At 34.0% G+C, this 18,970-nt stretch overlaps 4 protein-coding genes across 4 annotated transcripts; 2 read left to right on the top strand and 2 right to left on the bottom strand.

Annotated features, from left to right (window-relative positions):
* The first annotated feature begins 701 nt into the window (after nt 1–701).
* Nucleotides 702–3,589, top strand: LOC100786228 (magnesium transporter MRS2-F). Its single transcript, XM_041017840.1, has 7 exons — nt 702–1,063; nt 1,185–1,401; nt 1,596–1,724; nt 2,386–2,528; nt 2,615–2,738; nt 3,010–3,211; nt 3,537–3,589. The coding sequence occupies exons 1-7, from the start codon at nt 714–716 to the stop codon at nt 3,587–3,589; spliced, it is 1,218 nt and encodes a 405-aa protein (XP_040873774.1). The 5' UTR covers nt 702–713.
* Nucleotides 3,590–4,288: 699 nt separating this feature from the next.
* On the top strand, nt 4,289–9,583 carry LOC100785172 (uncharacterized). The gene is made up of 10 exons (XM_003532319.4): nt 4,289–4,723; nt 5,639–5,759; nt 6,472–6,557; nt 7,014–7,410; nt 7,507–7,607; nt 7,721–7,787; nt 7,999–8,226; nt 8,347–8,805; nt 8,948–9,020; nt 9,183–9,583. Exons 1-10 carry the CDS (start codon nt 4,341–4,343, stop codon nt 9,431–9,433), a joined length of 2,166 nt encoding a protein of 721 aa, XP_003532367.1. The 5' UTR covers nt 4,289–4,340; the 3' UTR covers nt 9,434–9,583.
* A 291-nt stretch (nt 9,584–9,874) lies between these two features.
* Nucleotides 9,875–10,744, bottom strand: LOC100527641 (uncharacterized). The gene is made up of 2 exons (NM_001248409.3): nt 10,645–10,744; nt 9,875–10,420 (listed from the first exon to the last, which is right to left on the bottom strand). Exons 1-2 carry the CDS (start codon nt 10,728–10,730, stop codon nt 10,021–10,023), a joined length of 486 nt encoding a protein of 161 aa, NP_001235338.2. The 5' UTR covers nt 10,731–10,744; the 3' UTR covers nt 9,875–10,020.
* Nucleotides 10,745–11,553: 809 nt separating this feature from the next.
* On the bottom strand, nt 11,554–17,032 carry LOC100778753 (CBS domain-containing protein CBSCBSPB3). Its single transcript, XM_003532065.5, has 14 exons — nt 16,785–17,032; nt 16,242–16,410; nt 15,944–16,076; nt 15,143–15,313; nt 14,296–14,371; nt 14,072–14,191; nt 13,826–13,892; nt 13,568–13,673; nt 13,418–13,476; nt 12,618–12,724; nt 12,405–12,535; nt 12,143–12,222; nt 11,960–12,049; nt 11,554–11,875 (listed from the first exon to the last, which is right to left on the bottom strand). The coding sequence occupies exons 1-14, from the start codon at nt 16,907–16,909 to the stop codon at nt 11,702–11,704; spliced, it is 1,608 nt and encodes a 535-aa protein (XP_003532113.1). The 5' UTR covers nt 16,910–17,032; the 3' UTR covers nt 11,554–11,701.
* Nucleotides 17,033–18,970: the final 1,938 nt, after the last annotated feature.

The raw sequence follows: 18,970 nt of genomic DNA, 5'->3' as shown, positions 1-18,970 counted from the left end.
TATTGAAAAAAAAAATAAAAAAAACACATCATTTAATAGAAACAAATTTATTTCGATGATACTTTTCGTTTCCGAATTTGCTGTGAAACGAATTAATTGGTTCCAAAATTTCAATACAACTTTAATTGAAAGTTGATAATTCGACATGATGATAATCAACTTTTGTGAAGAACATGGTGGAAAAAAAAAAAAGATGGTCATCTCATGATTAAAAGAGTAGACACATAAGTTATTTGTCAATTCGAGCTAATTATTTGGAAAAATGCGATTTACAAAAATCCAAAATTCACACTCCAATCACAATGTTACAAATCTTTCAGGCAAAGTAATTATCGAAATTTAATTCATCTGTTAATGAAGTTGCACCCTTGAAATTTGAAAAGCAAAATTTCCACGATAACGAAAAATGCAACTAAGCGCCTAGGCTCTCTAGGACTACGATGCTTTTGTCATATATATATAAAAGTAAAATTGGAAGGTGTAAATAACAATTAATTGGCCTAACAGAATGATAAACAAGAGAAATTGGAATTTCAGTTGAGAAATCTTATCATAAAATCAAAGAAACAGAAAATAAGAGTAAAGTTTGGAGAGCATAAGTTTTGGCATGAAGTTAGTTACTAGGAATGGATAAGTTTTGATAGAGAGAGATTTGAATGTTATTTTAAGGGGTGGGTTGAGGCGCAGATTGCAGAGTGGAGTAAGAAAAGAGAATGGTGAGGCGAAAGACTAGTGTGGGAATAACTACGGGAGTGAAGACTTGGATGGTGGTGTCCTCGGAGACAGGAGAGCAACGCCTTGAGGATGTCGGCAAGCACTCCCTAATGCGGCGGACTGGCTTGCCGGCGCGTGACCTTAGAGTCCTCGATCCCATGCTTTCTCACCCCTCTTCCATCCTTGTACGCGAAAGAGCCATTCTTGTCAACTTGGAACACCTCAAAGGAATCATCACTTCCACCGAGGTTCTCATGATCAACTCTTCCAACCCTTTCTTTCTTCTCTTCCTTCAAGACCTTCTCACCCGTCTTACTCATCAACCTCCCTCACCGGTACCTACTTCCATATTCCCTTTACTTCACACTTATACATGCTCATCATGTTAATTAATAACTTTCGTGGACTTCAAAAAATCTAAAAAGTCAAATGCTAATTGCTAACCAGCGTGCCCTAATACTCTTGATTACACAGATGAGCAATGACATGAATCCTGGTTACGAAGCAAAACCTCCAGCGATGTGTGGTTCTGAAGATTCTTCCCAAAATGTTTCGCATGTGAAAATATCTGAGGAAGTAAAAGCAGATAGCCCTAAGATGGCACCTATAGCTCCCAAGCAGTTACCTTTTGAGTTCCGAGCCCTCGAGACATTTATTGAATCTGCTTGCAGGTGCCTTGAATCTGAGGTCGTACTAACTTATTTTGTTCATTTATATAACTGCATTTACTCCTACTTTTATTTTATTTTATTAAGATATTAGATAAATACTTGAATCTTATTGTGTGTGTATATAAATACACACGCACACAATATGTGTAGCTCTTTTTTTTTTAACCTGATGCTTATTTTTAAGTTCTATACATGACTTGTTTATATTAGACTTCAAGATTGGAGGAAGAGGCATACCCAGCTTTAGATGAATTGACCTCCCAACTTTGCACACTCAATCTTGAACGTGTAAGGCATATCAAGAGTCGTTTGGTTGCACTTTCTGGTCGTGTGCAGAAGGTAAATCATAACATTAATGCTTGAAGATTAGTAAAATTTACATAAGAATTTTGGAAAATCATGAATACACTTTCTGAGTGATCATCTTGTGTATATATCAGGACACTTATTCACTCTGTTGTTTAAAACTCTTGACTTTTATTCCTTAAATAAAATAAAGCTTATTCCTTATTTTCAACGAGAAATTTTGTGCTAATTAAATGCGGATGCAGATCTCAGTTGGATGATTCGCGGATAAGAATTTACTCATGGAATCCCTTTTGCCATTTTTTCAAAGATTCAATAATATTTTGTATTTATTAATCTAGCACTAACCATACCATTGTCTTGTTCTTAATTCAATTTAGCCACATAATTAATTCTCCACTATGCAAATGGGGAGTAGACTCGTCTGTGCAAGTTTAATTTAGAAAAAATGCTTGCTAGGAAGACTTTTGGTTGCTTCTATATTATTGTCAAGGATATATACCTCGGGTAGGAACATAAAGTCTATATTGTGAACCTGAAAATGTGAATCCCAAAAAGAAAGCATACTTTTGCACCAAGATGGAGTATATGCCTAGGGATATTTTGATTAATTTTTGTTTAATAAAGTTATATATATGTTGTTCTCGCAAAAATAAAATAAAAAAGGGACTAATTATAGTCTTGGATTTTTCAGGTAGCAGATGAATTGGAACATTTGCTGGATGATGATAAAGACTTGGCTGAAATGTACTTGACAGAAAAGCTTAATGCTAGTTTATTAGATCAGGCATCATTAAAAGAAGAGTACAATTCTGAATCTGAAGATACCGATCAAAGGTAAAATCAATGTTTCTGTATTTAACACCGAAGTTGAGCTTAGCAATTACATTATTCACGCTTACACTGGTTACTTTTGTCTGTAGCGATGAATCAAATTCGGAAAAGTATGACAAATTCCCTGGTCTTAAACTTAATGTTGAGGAATTGGAAATGCTTCTAGAAGCATATTTTGCGCAGACAAATGGAATCTTGCAAAGATTGTTTAGTGTAAGTATCTCTTTATTAACTCTTGTATCCTTGTTTTGAATACTAACATGAAAGATTCTTGGGTGTTCACAGAATAAGAGAAACATGTTTTGGTATTTTGATTAAAATCCAGTTAATATAGATTTTTTTTAATACCAAAATATCAATATTTTGAAATGAAGATCAGAAATGAAAAGACATATTCAATAATATTAAGTGATTGCATTTAATAATTAGATTTCTTCTTTAAAATACTCATTACTAATGATGCATGTGTTTGTGACTTGTTAAGTTGAGTGAGTACGTGGATGACACTGAGGACTACATCAACATGATGTTAGATGATAAGCGAAATGAGCTTCTGCAGGCAACAATAATATTCAACACCCTAAACATGATACTAAATGCTGGTATTGTGGTTGTAGGATTGTTTGGCATGAATATTCAAATCGAACTCTTTAATGGTAAACCTCGTCAATTTTGGGCTACCACAGGTGGTACATTTGGAGGATGTATACTTTTATTCTTTGTATTTTTTTGGTGGGGGAAGAAAAAATATTTGCTCTCAATAGATCGAGAGTAATTACTTGTAAACCAAGTGTTTGTTGACGAATAATTTATGAGCAAACTATATTATTATTGATAGAAAGTGACAATTTTTTCATTTTGTCGTGACAGAATAACAATTAATCTGTGATAATTTTTAGATATTATTGGAAGAATGGCCCACTAAATTACTTGTGTTTATAATTTAAGTGCATTATACTCTATTAATCTCTCTAAACTTTGTTTAGAATTTTTTCAAGTATATTTTAACAGAAATAATGCGTGAACACGATTACTGGACTAGTTTAGAAAAACCCAAAGAGTAGAGTCTTTTAAAACATAATTTATCTATTTTGATAAGCATATTTATCCTTATTTCAATTATTGATAATTGAAGTGAAACTCAATTTGATAAAAAAAAAAAACAGAGAATGATGAAATCATTTTGTCTAAACTTAAAAAATTAAAAGTGTTTTTTTTGAAAATATTTTTTACAAAAACCTTTTTTAAAGATACAAATAAGATTTGTTTTTTACAAATAATATTTTTCAAGTAAGAATTGAACTGTGTAAACAAACATAAAAAAAAAAATCATAACAGTACTTATTTTTTTCTAAAAAATAAACTTAAACGAACCAGCCCAATATACTACTCAAATAAATAACTACGATATACTCAATCTAAATTTTTTCTTCTTAAAGATGAGAATTGTCTATTGTACGTGCATTGATGAACATGTGCAAAAATAGTAAAAATATCCCTAATTTATATCAACATCGTACGCTTCATCCAAGCTGGAACTTGAAATTAGTAGGTAAAACTATGTATCACACAGAACAGAATATTAAGCCACAAAAACAGGAAATTGTGGATACAATGAAAAGGCACCAACTAACGTGTGTGGATCAGAGCCACCAATTCATACGAAAAGTGCAAAGTACAAACAGTAGCAGAAAACGACAGAAGCAAAAACTAGTGGTCATCATGCATGCATGAACGACGACAACAACAACAGCTACATCTTTTTTTGCTTCTCCACACCACTCACTGTTCTCTCTCTTTCTACCATTCCATGACATGATCACCACTTGCAGAACTTCTTCAACCACCAACCTTGGAGGAGCTCAACCTCTTTCTCTGCGCTTCCTATCCAAACCAGCGCCCTTTCTATCTCTGAGCTTCTTCTTCCCCTATCACTCTGCTAACAATGGCATTGCGGTTTCTTCAACCCAGTGCAAACCCAGAATCCGGTGCGACAAAGAAGTAGGGAATGGTAATAATAATGGAATTGAAGAAGATGAAGAGGCTGAACGTGAGGTGCAGTGTGAGGTTCAAGTGGTTTCTTGGAGGGAAAGGAGAGTCAAGGCCGAAATTCCTGTCAATGCTGACATTGAATCCGTTTGGAACGCTCTCACTGATTATGATCATCTCGCTGATTTCATTCCAAATCTTGTGTGGAGGTAAGGTAAAACTATAATGTCAAGATTTTATTTTCTTCCATAGTAAAATGTGTAACACTGTAACGTGTAAATCAATAAGAAATAATGGCAGACATTTTTAAGATGACAGTATAAACATTTTTATTTAGTGTATGTGCTATTTACTTATATATTAAGAATTTAATTTCTATACACTATCATATACACCCATTGACTAATCAGAAATCATGACAGACATGAGAATGATCTATACACTATCATATACGCCATTGACTAATGAGAAATCATGGCAGACATGAGAATGAAATGTGACAGTAAGAGATCGGATATACCTTAAATAGAGTTTTATAAGATGTTTTTCTTCTAGTCAATCATGGCATTTCATCCCGGTAATTGATGCCTTTTCTTGACAACCTTAAACTTTTATATATTATAAAATATATCATTTACTATTTGATTCCTGAGGGAAAAAAAATGGTAAAAAAAGGTACGTACAATTAAGAAAGACTTAGAGACGGATAATATTCGTCTCTAACATATTAGAATTTTAAAATTCAGCACATTGATATGCAGGGACAGAATTAGAGACGGATTGCGTTATCATTTATCAGGCACGGATTAACTTCGTCTCAAATATCCGTCCCTGAATTTGTTTAGAGAAATCCTAGAAGGATCTCTAGATGGACCATTCTGTCTCCAAACATCATCTCTATGTGCTTAATTTTGTTTGTTTCCGGAATCACTTCTCTAAATTCCGTGGGTATATAAAACTTTTCTGGTAGTGACTAAAATTGGCAGTAATTATCGAGATGAAATGTCAATTTTGATTTTAAAACATTACAAAGGATATTTATATTATTTTTTTTCATGAAAGTTTTGTATGAGATCACGACTATGAGCATTGCTGTTTAATTGTTTGTCTTTCTTTTTTTACAGTGGGAAAATTCCTTGCCCGTATCCTGGACGGATATGGTTAGAGCAAAGAGGATTTCAAAGGTCAATGTATTGGCACATAGAAGCTCGTGTTGTCTTGGATCTTCAAGAACTCATCAATTCTGTAAGCATCTCATCCATATATACTTGCTATTATTTTTTTTATTATTCTGTGATTCAGTTACTTCATGTCAGCATGAAACTAGATATAAACCTTTTAAATTCTTAACAGGAGAAAAAGGTGAGAGTTAGTTGTTAGGATTCAAAATGTTGAAACATTTAAAGTTACTGCACTGCTAATCTGTCTACTGCATATGAAGCAAGAAAATATGACGAATCATCTCTCCATCACGCACGACTCATTCACTTCAAATGCTCAAATTCAATGTTTGTAAACCAAGTGATTAGGTACAACTGGTTAAGGTATTGAAGTTAAGGTTGAATCATTCAAGTATTATCTAAGTTCAATCCTTGACGGAAACAACTCTTGAGCTAGCTTTACTTACTTTTCTGTTGAACTCTATATTAGTTTATCGCTTGATGAACCAGAGGGTGAAGACAAAAAAAAATTCAATGTTTGTAGATCAATGTACATAAAATGAAATGCTATTATTTATTTATTTGTTATTTGTTATTGTTCTTTTCATTTGTATGGGTATACAAATTCAATGATAAATAACTTGTATAAGACAGCTAGAAGTAATTAAAGTACTCATTTTAGGCAATTGCATTACAGCCATTACTTGATTGATGAAAAACTTTCTCAAGAATTGTACGTTCTCATACTCAAAGGGTATGCACTGCATATTTGATACATATTCTTTTTAATACTTCAGGCATGGGATCGAGAACTTCACTTTTCCATGGTTGATGGAGACTTTAAGAAGTTTGAGGGCAAATGGTCTGTCAAATCTGGAACAAGGTAGGAACCTATACCCCTGATAGCCAATACTTGCCAGGCAGCCTTGCATAATATAGAGACTACATTTTGATTTTACTTCTGGAGGTTGCTTCAATAATTCAATTCAAACCGCTGTATTTATCTTTAGTATATCATGCTAATGTAATGCTAACACATCCAAATTTTGGAATCTTGGATGAAGTTCTGATGACAGAAGAGGCTTCAAATTTGGCCTTTATATGGAGATCCTCATGTTCCTAAATTAGAATCTGTGGTGGGAATTACATTGTGATACAAGGAAGTTCTTATATGATTCAGTTGAATAGCTTCATATCAATGTGTTTTGAACTTAAACTCTTGACTATGTTCTACTTTTGTATTGGCCAAAATGCAATTCTATGAAAGAAAATGAAGTTATACTCATTTGCCATTGGCCTGGAACATTTATAGTTTATTCTTCAACTCTATTTCTTGCAGATCTTCATCAACTAATTTATCTTATGAAGTTAATGTTATACCAAGATTCAATTTCCCAGCTATTTTCTTGGAAAGGATTATCAAATCAGATCTCCCTGTGAACCTCCAAGCCTTGGCATATAGAGTTGAGAGGAATATTTCAGGAAATCAGAAACTCTCCCTTCCAGAAAATCACTTGGATAAAACTTCTAGTGATATTAATGAGTCATCTGCCCAAAAGATAAATAGTGCTTTGTGTGAAAACAAAGAAGATTTAGTCAACTCAATTCCTGGCACCTTGCCCATGCCTTCCAGTGAGGTGAACATCAATAATTGGGGTGCATTTGGAAAAAGTTGCAGACTTGACAGGCCTTGCATGGTGGATGAAATTCATCTCCGTAGATTTGATGGACTTTTGGTAACTTATCTGCAGTAAATAGTTATGTATTGGCCTTAATTCTGAATGAGCTAAATTTGTGATCTAAGTAACCTATAAAACTATTTTCACGTGAAGGAAAATGGAGGTGTTCATCGCTGCGTTTTTGCTAGCATAACAGTTAAAGCTCCTGTTCGTGATGTATGGACTGTAATGTCTTCATATGAGTCTCTTCCTGAGTAAGTAGTGTGTGCTTCTTCTTTACACAATTTATTGGAAAACATACTATAAAAGATTCCTCCAGATGTTATGTCTCATTTTTCCTAACTTGAAAAACAATAATTTCTTGCAGGATAGTTCCAAATTTAGCAATCAGTAAGATTTTATCACGAGATAACAATAAAGTCCGCATTCTCCAGGTATAGTGCCATGTCAATAATGAGAATAGCCTGTTTATTGTTTGCTGGTCACTGTATCAAGTACCAGCCATTATTTTACCTTCATCTTCCACTGTAAGCAAAATATAGAAGCATCTCCTTAGCAGCGACTAATACAAGAATGAACTTGTGTGATACAATTTATCCATAAATTATGTGATTGATGTAACTTCCCAGATTAATCAATATGCAGGAAGGGTGTAAAGGTCTGCTTTATATGGTGCTTCATGCTCGAGTTGTGCTAGATTTGTGTGAATATCTAGAACAGGAGATCAGTTTCGAACAGGTTGAAGGGGACTTTGACTCATTCCAGGGAAAATGGACTTTCGAGCAACTAGGAAATCATCACACACTGCTAAAGTACTCCCTGGAGTCAAAAATGCGCAAAGACACTTTCCTTTCTGAAGCTATCATGGAAGAGGTGTTTGTCAATTAGATTCAATCTTGGAGGAAATTGATCACTTGTTTGTCAATCCAAACAATGTACACACACATATATTGAGTATTTCAATGCCTGAAATGTTGTTTCTTTTAACAATAGGTCATTTATGAAGATCTCCCATCAAACTTGTGTGCAATAAGAGACTATATCGAGAACAAGACAGCATCAAATATTTTGGAAGCATGTAAGCAGAATACAAATTCAGGGCAACAAACTGTTCCATCTGGCTTTGAAGATGATGACAGCTATTGTTCAGCTGAAGACTTGTCTGATTGCAATGCTCAAAGCTCATCTCAACAAAGACCAAGAGTTCCAGGCTTACAAAGAGATATTGAAGTCCTAAAATCTGAACTTCTGAAATTCATTGCAGAACATGGACAGGAAGGATTTATGCCAATGAGGAAGCAACTTCGTTTGCATGGAAGAGTGGATATTGAGAAGGCTATAAATCGCAAGGGTGGATTCAGAAAGATTGCAACTATAATGAACCTCTCTCTGGCTTACAAACACCGCAAACCAAAGGGTTACTGGGACAATCTTGAAAATTTGCATTATGAGGTGAGCCTGCAAAAGTTCCAATCTAGTTACCACTTATTCCCTTAACCAGGATGAAAAACTAAAAAAGTTAAATGACAATGACATGATGAAAGGATAAATGTTAAGCATCTATCCACGTAACATTGCTTACATCTTCATGCAGATAAGTAGATTTCAAAGGAGCTGGGGAATGGACCCTTCTTTTATGCCTAGCAGAAGGTCATTTGAACGTGCAGGTTGGTCAAGATATTCCCCTCAATTTTGATTTTATTGTTTACAGCAACAAACCATAGGTTTGCTTACTTTCAAGTCTAGCAAAGAAAGATGGATAAAACTGATGGCTGTAGCTTCATCCCACTTCCAATTTGAAGTTAGTATACAATGGAATTTTCCCGCAGGGCGGTTTGATATAGCACGGGCACTGGAAAAGTGGGGCGGACTTCGTCAGGTTTCTCGCCTCCTCTCCCTCAAGGTGAGGCGGCAACGAAGCAGACAGGGCAAGCTTGCCAAGGATAAGAAAGTTGATGATGATGTAGCATCACCTGATGTAGATCGTGAGATCAAGACACCATCTAGACCCACTGTTTCTCAAGATCCACAAAAATGGCTTACAGAACTAAAACAGTTGGACATAAATTGGGTTGAGTAGTAAAAACAGTATAATGAATTGGATATATGTATATATATTGGTTCAAATATAATTTTATGCTTATTGTAATACATGTTTTTCATGCCCTTGTGTCCGAAGGGACTAAAATTTAGCGGCATAGAATGAAATCTTTCTTCTTTTGTTCCTTCATTAAAATCTTACAGACAAAGTTCTACAGCCAGAGTAAAATTAGCAGCAAATTAAGTTAATTTACCATGATCCCAATTCAAAGTGATTATAGGAGAGACTAACCAATTCAAAGACTTGAGAGAAAATAACGGGAAATGAAGATTATTGCATAAATTAACAAAAAGGTGAATTTGAAAGTTTATTACTGCTGCACTTTGAGGAGTCTATCCGTTGAGATTGTTCCCAAGTTCAAAATTGTAAATAAATAGGAGATTATACAATATACAATAAAGCTAAACATTACACAATAGTTAAATGATCAACTAAGCACACGGAACAGAATTAAAAAAAAAAAAAACTATTGAGAAAGTATCCTCATAATGATCAAAAGGTAGAATACATTAATTCACATTCAAACAAACAAGAAACTGATGAATATGTTTCTGTCCCTTTCAGAATTAGAACACCAGAGTGGAGGAAGATGCAGTCTCAAACTTGCCCATATCCTCTAACTTTTGACTTGGTTCCTCGCAGAAAGAAGGTAACAAAGCGGTTAGTTTGATATCATAGATTCTGGAATCATCAGAGATGCCATCCCAGGATTGAGATTGAGAGGGCAAAGTGTAAGCATAGCCAAGGTGGTTCCCACAGCTGCGGCAAAAAAGCTTGGTTCTTTGGCGCTTGGAGTTGAAAAAGGGCATCCAAGAAGGCCAGTGAAGTTGCTGGATCTGAGTGAACCTGCTCTCATCCACGGAGAAGAAGGAGATGATGCCTCTCTTTATGGACTTTGAGTCAATGAGAGAACAAGTGTTGCGGTTGCTGGAGTTCAAGTTCAGCTCATAACCACACGAGCCACAGCTACATAATAATACATGACATGCAATGGAAACAAGTTTAGTTTGCATTTGAAAGCTCAAAATGAACACTAGTCACTAAATATTTATCCGTCTGTACCTACGGATTCATAATCTATCGGTAAATTAAAATACCGACGAATTTGAATCCGTCACTAATTAGCCTTTTTTCTTGTAGTGACGGAACACACACATCTACAACTATGAATAGAGAACTCGATCACTCACCTGTAGTTTACATCTCTGACAATGGAGGATAGTTGAAGTTGTTGACATCCATGTGATCCCTTGAGCATGTCGGCGTAGGAGATCATTGTTTCTGTGAGCTGGTTCGAGAGAGAGTGAAGGACTCAGTTTTATAATAACGGAACAAGAACTTCAGAGGCCCCATTATCAGCTTGCATGCTAACGGTAACAATAGAAACCAACAAAATATAATCATTTAAATAAATATGCATTTTTGGGCTGTGAGCACTTTTTAGCCCAAAGATTGCCTTTACAATTTGTTGCTATTTGCACCTCCTGAAAAAATGCAACTTTTTTTTTTTTATAGAAATACCTTTCACAAAATGTAGTTTCTGCTTGCAAAATTACATAGTGAAAATCAGCTTCAATTAAAAGTATTTTATCAAATAAATTGCAAATAGGACGTTGTGAATAGCAATATCTTTGGTGTATTGCTCCTTATATTTGAGCAGCGAACTTTTAATTTGCTCCCATAATTATTTAAAATGTATGATTTAAATACAAAAAATTATGCTGCAATAAATATTTTTGAAAGATAAATGCTAGTGACACTTTCACGGAAAAGTGCAAACATCATCGTGGGTGAACCCAAGAAGGTGGCAACAAAATTTGTAGACATTACATGATAATGGAACATGGAAGTTCATTGCAAGTTTTATCAGAATTTTCGTGACATAAGTGCAAGTACCCGAGTTGAAGCAAAAATGAAGAACGTCTTAACATTTCTGAATATATTATGCCAAGACATTATCTGTACATATATTCCCACTACGAAGGACGAGGATTAAAGATTGCAATTACATCGGAGACAAAAATATAAGTGGCTATCGTAACTAATCGCCTTGGCTTGACCGTGGAGGAAAAAATTAACCTCAAAACAAAAAGACTCAATTTTAAGAAGAACCTCATATAATTCGCCTATTTCATTATCCAAGATTTTCTTAATTGTAATGAGCCTTTAAAAGGCAATAGTGCTCTTGAACTCATACAGAGCGATTATTGCTTCTTTTTTTTTTTTTCTCACCAAACTGGCAACACATCACTGTTTGGAGCGTTTTAAGTAGACCAACACGCCAATACTTGTTATAACAATTGCACTTGCAAAAATACTAGAGCGCATAGACAAAGCACTAGTTTTCTGTCTAGTGTCTGTACAAGATTTTGGAGTTGTTGCTTTGGTTGAACTGCCAAAATCCAAATGCAACTTTAAAGCCTGAAACACGAAGATGCTTTATATTAGAATGTATGGAGCAAATTGGAGTGTCATGAAAAAGCCAGTAGAAGCAAATATCTTCACCTTCACTCCTGCAGACCTAGCATAGCTGACAGCAGAAACAAGATCACTATTGGTTGCAAGAACAATTTTGTCACCTTCATCATCCTCGTACTAAAAGGAGGAAAAAGTCAGCATGTAAATAAATACAATACAATACTATACTCTCTCAAAAGGCAGAAGAAACTGACGTAGAATGAAACACACCAAAATTATAGGGCGTTCTCCATCATTAACATCAAGTCTCTGCATGATTGTAGAAACTAGTTCATCAAGATGTTCAGTACCTACAAAAAACAGCAACACAATACTTTTAAGTTCTTATAAGAATCAAAGAGGGTAGTTTAGATGATAAAAATTACTTGACCCAGGTTCAGATATCAAATACACACTATGTTTGTGGCTAAGACAAGAAGAAAAAAAGGACTCCTAAATCTTCATAATGATTTACCAAAGACAAGTCACTCACCACAGTTGAATCGATGCACACGACCACTGAGATCTTTAAATTTGAAGGCAAATGAATTTCCAAAACCTACAGATTGATATCCAGACTTTGATGTATCAGCCCCATCTGACATCACTAGCCCAGAAAGTTCACTGCAATAGAACATCATATAGGCTGATTCAAGGATCAGAACAAAACAAATCTTGTGTTTAAATGTCTACACAACAAGATTACCTATGAGTATCAGAATCTTCCGGTGGTTCTAGATTAAAAGCTGAGTCCCAAAATTTTTGCATAATTGTATTTGCCACATCATTAACAGCTCCAGAGCTACTCTCAACCTACAAAGCACGTTTTAGTAATCAGAAATTGGTATCCGTACAACACTATCAACTGTTGATACAAAGAAGTACATGATCCTTACTACACAAGGTGATAGACTGCAATGTTATTAAAGGTGCACGCCCCACCAGTTATAAAAGCATTACAATTGTGAAGCAAGGAGGAGGGCGTGTAAGCAGGACAACAGAACTAATCCACTAAATCTACAAGACTATCCAGGTACAACATTCTACTTATTTAGAGAAATATGATCAAATATGTATGGAAATGCTACTATCACTAAATCAAAAAGGAAATATTCCTTTGACAAAATTGAATATGCACTGAGACAGCACAGTTGGCTGTAGACATGGACATTGGTAATTTCCTTTTACAAAAAGAAGAAATAGAAACAGAGAAACAATCTAAGATATTTCAGAGATTCTTAGATAACGCCATGGGGTAGTGAGTGATTGTAAAACCCCTTTCAAGTTCAGAAAAAGTTATGATGAGTAAATTCCAGGGACTGAAATGATGCTTGATCCTTTCATAATATACAGCTATTACCTAAACAAATACCAGCCCATACATATGAACACCTCACGGCAAAATAATCAGATCCCTCCGAATTCCCATCTTCAAGACTATATAATAAAATAGCTTCCTTTACTCTATAATTTATATGTATCTAAAATCTGAAACATGAAATTTACCATGGAGATTGCAGCATGAGTTATCTGCAAAACATCCATGCAAGCCACTACATACCCATCTGCATAAACAATAAAAGTCAGCACTCAGTAGTCAGTACAAAAATATAAGAATTAGGAGACTGCCTACAAAATTGGAAAAGTAAATGTTACCTTTGTCTACCACAGGAAGATGTAAGAATTTCCCATCATGCATCATATGCAGTGCATCCAGTATCGTTGTATCTATTGATGCACAATCTGGGTTTGGAGTCATTACCTACATTAGAAAGGGAAGAATCAAGAAGAAAATCAACTCAGTTCTGAATATTTAGCAAAAAATCAGAACCAAACAAAAGAAAGGCCTCTCACAACGACCCTCTTTCCACTCAAGTCACTTCCAAAAAATAAATATTAAAATGAAATAACAACCTTTTCCACGAGAGTCAACTCAGGAGAAAGATTTTGAGCCACAACACGCATTAGTATGTCCTTTGAACTGCATGAGCATAGAAAGCATTAAGCATCTTACAATGATTAACCTGGCTCCTACCAGAGAATAATATTTTATACCCCAAACCTTGAGAGTTCTTCACTACGAAAACATGCAATTTTGTATATTATTCCACACCCTCAACTTCCAAAAGAAGAGATTAAAGCCTCTGAAAAAGATCTTACGTGAGTATACCCTGAATCTTGGTTCCCGACAAGGACACAATAACAGCTGAATTAACACGCAAATCCCGCATCTTCTTTGCAGCTACATATACAGGATCCGCGGGTGATGCAATAGCAACCCTAGAAACATAAAGCTACAGAACTTTGTAAAACAATTATATCTGATTATACAAGCATCTTGCAGCAATACATACAAATAAAAGAAAATATAATGTGGAAATTACTTTGTATTTTCACCCATTAGAGTTGACAGGGAAGGCTTGAACATGCGCTCCTTCAATGTTTCTATCAAAGCACTAGCTGATAAAAATGGTGGCAATTGAAACAGAAAATTAGCATCATTACAAAATGACGAAGAAATATGGCCATTTCAAACACTTAAATATTGATAAAGTTAGACTATAAGAACTAAAAATTTACAGAAGCATGACTGACAAAAGAGACCTTGAAATACATGGCAACTACTCGTCAGTTTTGAAGAAACACAAACTATATATTTTTAAAGACAAATTAAATGCCTAAACAGAATTTTTAATGCACTTTTATTAACAGTATTTGGTTCACCATTCATCTACTTAAAACCTTAAAGTTAACCTCTAAAGTATGTCATCCAAGTATAATTTACTAAGAACACATTGCCCAGATTACTACATTTTAAGAAAAGAAATCCTCAAGGTAAGGTTTTTTTTTTTTGTGTGTGTGTGTGTGTGTGTCTGGGAAGGGGGGGGTGGTTGACCAATAACAATTGAGCAAAACTATTTCCAGTTTAGGGAATGATTAGCCACACAAGTGATCAATTAAGCAAATAGAAGGTTCATACACTGACCACTCATTTGGTAATTCTCTTCACCCTATCTTTTTCTATTAACTATCAAATCCTTTGTGTCTATTTTAGCCACAAAGATAAATAAAGCCAACAATTTGATTACCAGAAACAGTCATTTCAGCTAATGAGTATGCCAAATGATAAAAAAGAACATAAAACTTCTGAACTCAACAATGGCAGCTATAGTATAAAACATTAAAGAGATAAATGCATTAAAGTGGATGTAAAGATAATTGTTAACCAACCAGATACATTGCTACCCCGGTGGCGCTCCACCCCTTCAACTGCAGCAGCAATGGCACTGCCCTGCTCAGCAGCCCTCTCCATCCTAGTTATGGCATCATAAAGACATCTGGTGATATCCAGTATGGCAATCACTTCACCATTTTCCACAACAGGGAGGTGCCTGAATTTACCTATCAGTTAAAATGAATAAATCATATCTCATTTAATGGATTACTTTATAGACTGTCTCAATTACTACAAAGTAAACAGACAGAATCTAATAGAAAGATATGCCCATGTCTTGTATCATCAGGTATCAACCAGATAAAGATACAGAAAATAGAAATGGGGAATAAAGGAACTCTATCACAAAGAATTAACACAACATGGCCCTCATTGTCACAAGTCGCAAACCCTTAAATCATGCATCCTTCTTGTTCAATAGTAAAGTAATTGCAATATAGATGCAAACAACTCATTAATTAGTGCAAGGAAATATAAATTTTGCTTAGTTCGTATCCTAGGGTGAATACTACAGTGCCTTGTCCTATCAGAAATCTAATGATCTTAATGAAGCATGAGCATCAATATCCAAAAATACATACATCAAGTACATCCTTGCTCCACTGTAACCAGACCTCTTCTTACATACAAGACAGCCATAACTAAAGTGTTTGACAAAATGTATTAATTAATCGGGATCAGCAGAAAATAACTGATTGTATTATCCGTTCTCTAGAGAAATGAACTCAATCATCCAAGTCCAGCAATACCTAAAATCCGACAATAACAATGACATTAACAGTAGGAATGAAGCTAACCTTGGACCATCTTCTGAAGAGCTTCTAAAGCTAGCATGTCAGATGTCACAAATATAGGACTCCGAGTCATTACTTTTGACACCATCGTCTGCTCGGGCCGCAAACCCTCCGCTATAACTCTAGTAGCAATGTCCTGAACACAAGCACAAGCTTGTAAAATTTCATATACACACACATCCCGTAAAATTTTATATTTTTTGTCAAGTGAGTCTAACTCAATTGGTTGAGTAGAGTGAGGTATTATAAACCTCCTGACACTGCCTTCAATGTAAAAAAAAAATGCACACACAACACAAACCTTGTCAGTCATGATTCCAGAGAGCAAAGCATTGGAATCAGTCAACAAAACAGCATCGACACGCCGAGTGGCCATTCTCCGGCACGCTTCAGAAACCGTCGTGACCTCAGATATAGTGAGGGCTTTCGACAACCGAAGCTTCTTAACTGTTCTTTCTCCCCCATCAAACCTAAATAATTCAATTAATAACCAAAATTAAAGTAAAAAACTGATACAACAACCCTACAACATATCCATTAAAAAAAAGATTTCACAATTCAATTAACCAGAATTACAACCAACGACAGAGCATTTCCAACTGACCGCATCTTTCTAACTAGATGCAAGGGGGGGGAAGAAAAACATATCCGCCAATTAAAACAATTAAGCTAACAAAAACTAAATCCCTTACACTAAATAATAATAAATATATAGAAACCGATATATCTAATCTAAATTAAATAAAACGGTTTAGTTGGATTTGTACGGATCGGTGTATGGTTGAAAGCAGAGGAAAGCGAAAAGGAATGAAGAGATGAAATGAGATAGAGAAGAAGAAGGTACTCTTGAGGTGGCGGAGAAGAAGCCTTGCTGGGAGGTTCGCTAAGGCTTCCGTTTTGGAGCTTCTTGGATAACGAGGGAGGGCGTTTGTGAGGGGCACTGTTCCTCCTCGTTATGTGACCACTCATTTTCGGAGACAGAGGTTATGTTAGTTAGGGCTCTTCCTCTGTCTCTGTCTCTCTTCCTTCGGTTAAACTTATAAATATGTTCCTTCTTTTTTTATATACATCTTTTTTGTTTTTCGTTGCTCAGACACAGGTTCCAATTTTTTTTTTTAGAATAAATGGACATGATTTCGATTTTGTATTTACCGTAAAAATAGAACAAATTTTGGTTTGGAGTTGTGGTTTGTATGTGTCCACTTGTCAGGGACATGAAACCTCCCAGTTTGGATGTAATTGTTTTTTTTTTTTCTTAAGGAAAAAGTGTCTTTTCTTGGAAAAGACATTATAGTTTTTTTTCTCGTTAATCCGAAGTATGGCAATATGTGTTCATTTTGATGAAACTTCATGTCGATGGTTGTAATATGTATTTTTTTTTAATGTACAAATTATTAAGTTGAAATTTAAATTTTAATTGAAAAATCATAACATAATAGGATTAACTTTTTAATAGGATATTTTAAAAAATAATTTTAAATCCTCTTACTTTTTCCTCTTACAAAGTATGAAAATATAACATTGTTTATTTTTTCAAACACAAAACTTCAATTCATTAAAAAAACATTTTCCGAATAATCTTAAATTATCTGTAACTTGAGAAAAAAAAAGAAATAAATGAGAAATAAGCTATTGGTATGATTAATGATGTAGTATACTTATAAAAAGAGAGAGGTAAATATAATCACTCAATTCATTGTATTTAAGACAAACAACAAACATATATTAGATAAACTAAACTATATATTAGTATATTTTATCAAAAACTAAATTCCTCATAAGTTAAAATTTAAGAATTTAATTTAAATAAGTGGTAGAATTTTTTAGTGTTGTCCAATCATATATTATTATACATAATAAAATTATTATTTTTTATAATAATTTATTTTAAAAAATATTTCAAAAGTAGTTTCTAATTAGTTTTTATAAGAGAATTTTTTATTAGTTGATAATATAAAAAATACACTAATAATACTACTTAATTGTGTTGAATTTCGAAATAAAAATATCGATTTGATTGAAAGTTACAGCAGATGAGATTTATTAATATACTCCTCATCGACTTTAGGAATTAGTTGTGCTTAGTTAACTAAATACATACTAAATCATAAAACGTTTAAATTTAATTATTAACTACCTTCCATTTTTGTACTCCTTGAAGAGTAGACTTCCTTTTATAGATGCATTTATTTTTCTAGCTTATGTTATCTGTCAGAGGGATAAAAAGAAGCTACACAAAGCGGCTAATATTTTTCTGTACTTTAAATTATCACGATGTCAATTGAATATGGGGAATAATTATGTTCTTGTTTGTAGCGTTACGTATATATTTTTTAAAGTTGTGTCTCATTTCCCTTGTCAGGTGATGATTATGTTATTTAGATGGAAGAAAATTCGAGCATAAAATAAAATAAATGATGTTTTGTGGGTAGGACATACGTATCGGTGCCCAACATGACTTTATTTTATTTTAAATCCCTATATATTTTTGTTTATATTAGATATGTGTGAATAATTTATTTGTGTAAGTGCGATATTTTGTATTAGGTTTGACTTCGGGACAGAGTGGAGATTTTGAATACCTCCACAAACTTAAAAAAAAATACTTAAGTTTTTTTAACTGAGAATTATTAAAAAAATGGAATTATTTTATTTTTGTATTCAAATACAAAAATAATAATATATGAGACATTCCATCCATCAATTCAGACCACTATTAGGAAATGGCGGAACAATGTTAAAAGTGATGCACATATGGATAAAAATTTGAGTTTTTTATTCCATATCAAGATTTGAAATACATGTACCACTGTATTACCTCGGTCCCTACAAAAATATATGCTAATTAAGAGAACTCAACATTTAACAATGACATAGCATGAGAATTCATGCTTATACGTTAATTTAAATTCTGATAGTAAATTAATTTGTTGTGATACTTAATTTATCTCAGTATCTTTTTTCTAGATTAAGTTCATTTATTTTTTTACTTTATTTAATCAATATGTGTGTAATTTGATTTCTTTTAAG

Source organism: Glycine max, chromosome 8 (assembly GCF_000004515.6).
Source record: "Glycine max cultivar Williams 82 chromosome 8, Glycine_max_v4.0, whole genome shotgun sequence".
Classification (NCBI taxonomy): domain Eukaryota; kingdom Viridiplantae; phylum Streptophyta; class Magnoliopsida; order Fabales; family Fabaceae; genus Glycine; species Glycine max.
This window is presented reverse-complemented; position numbering and strand designations above follow the sequence as displayed.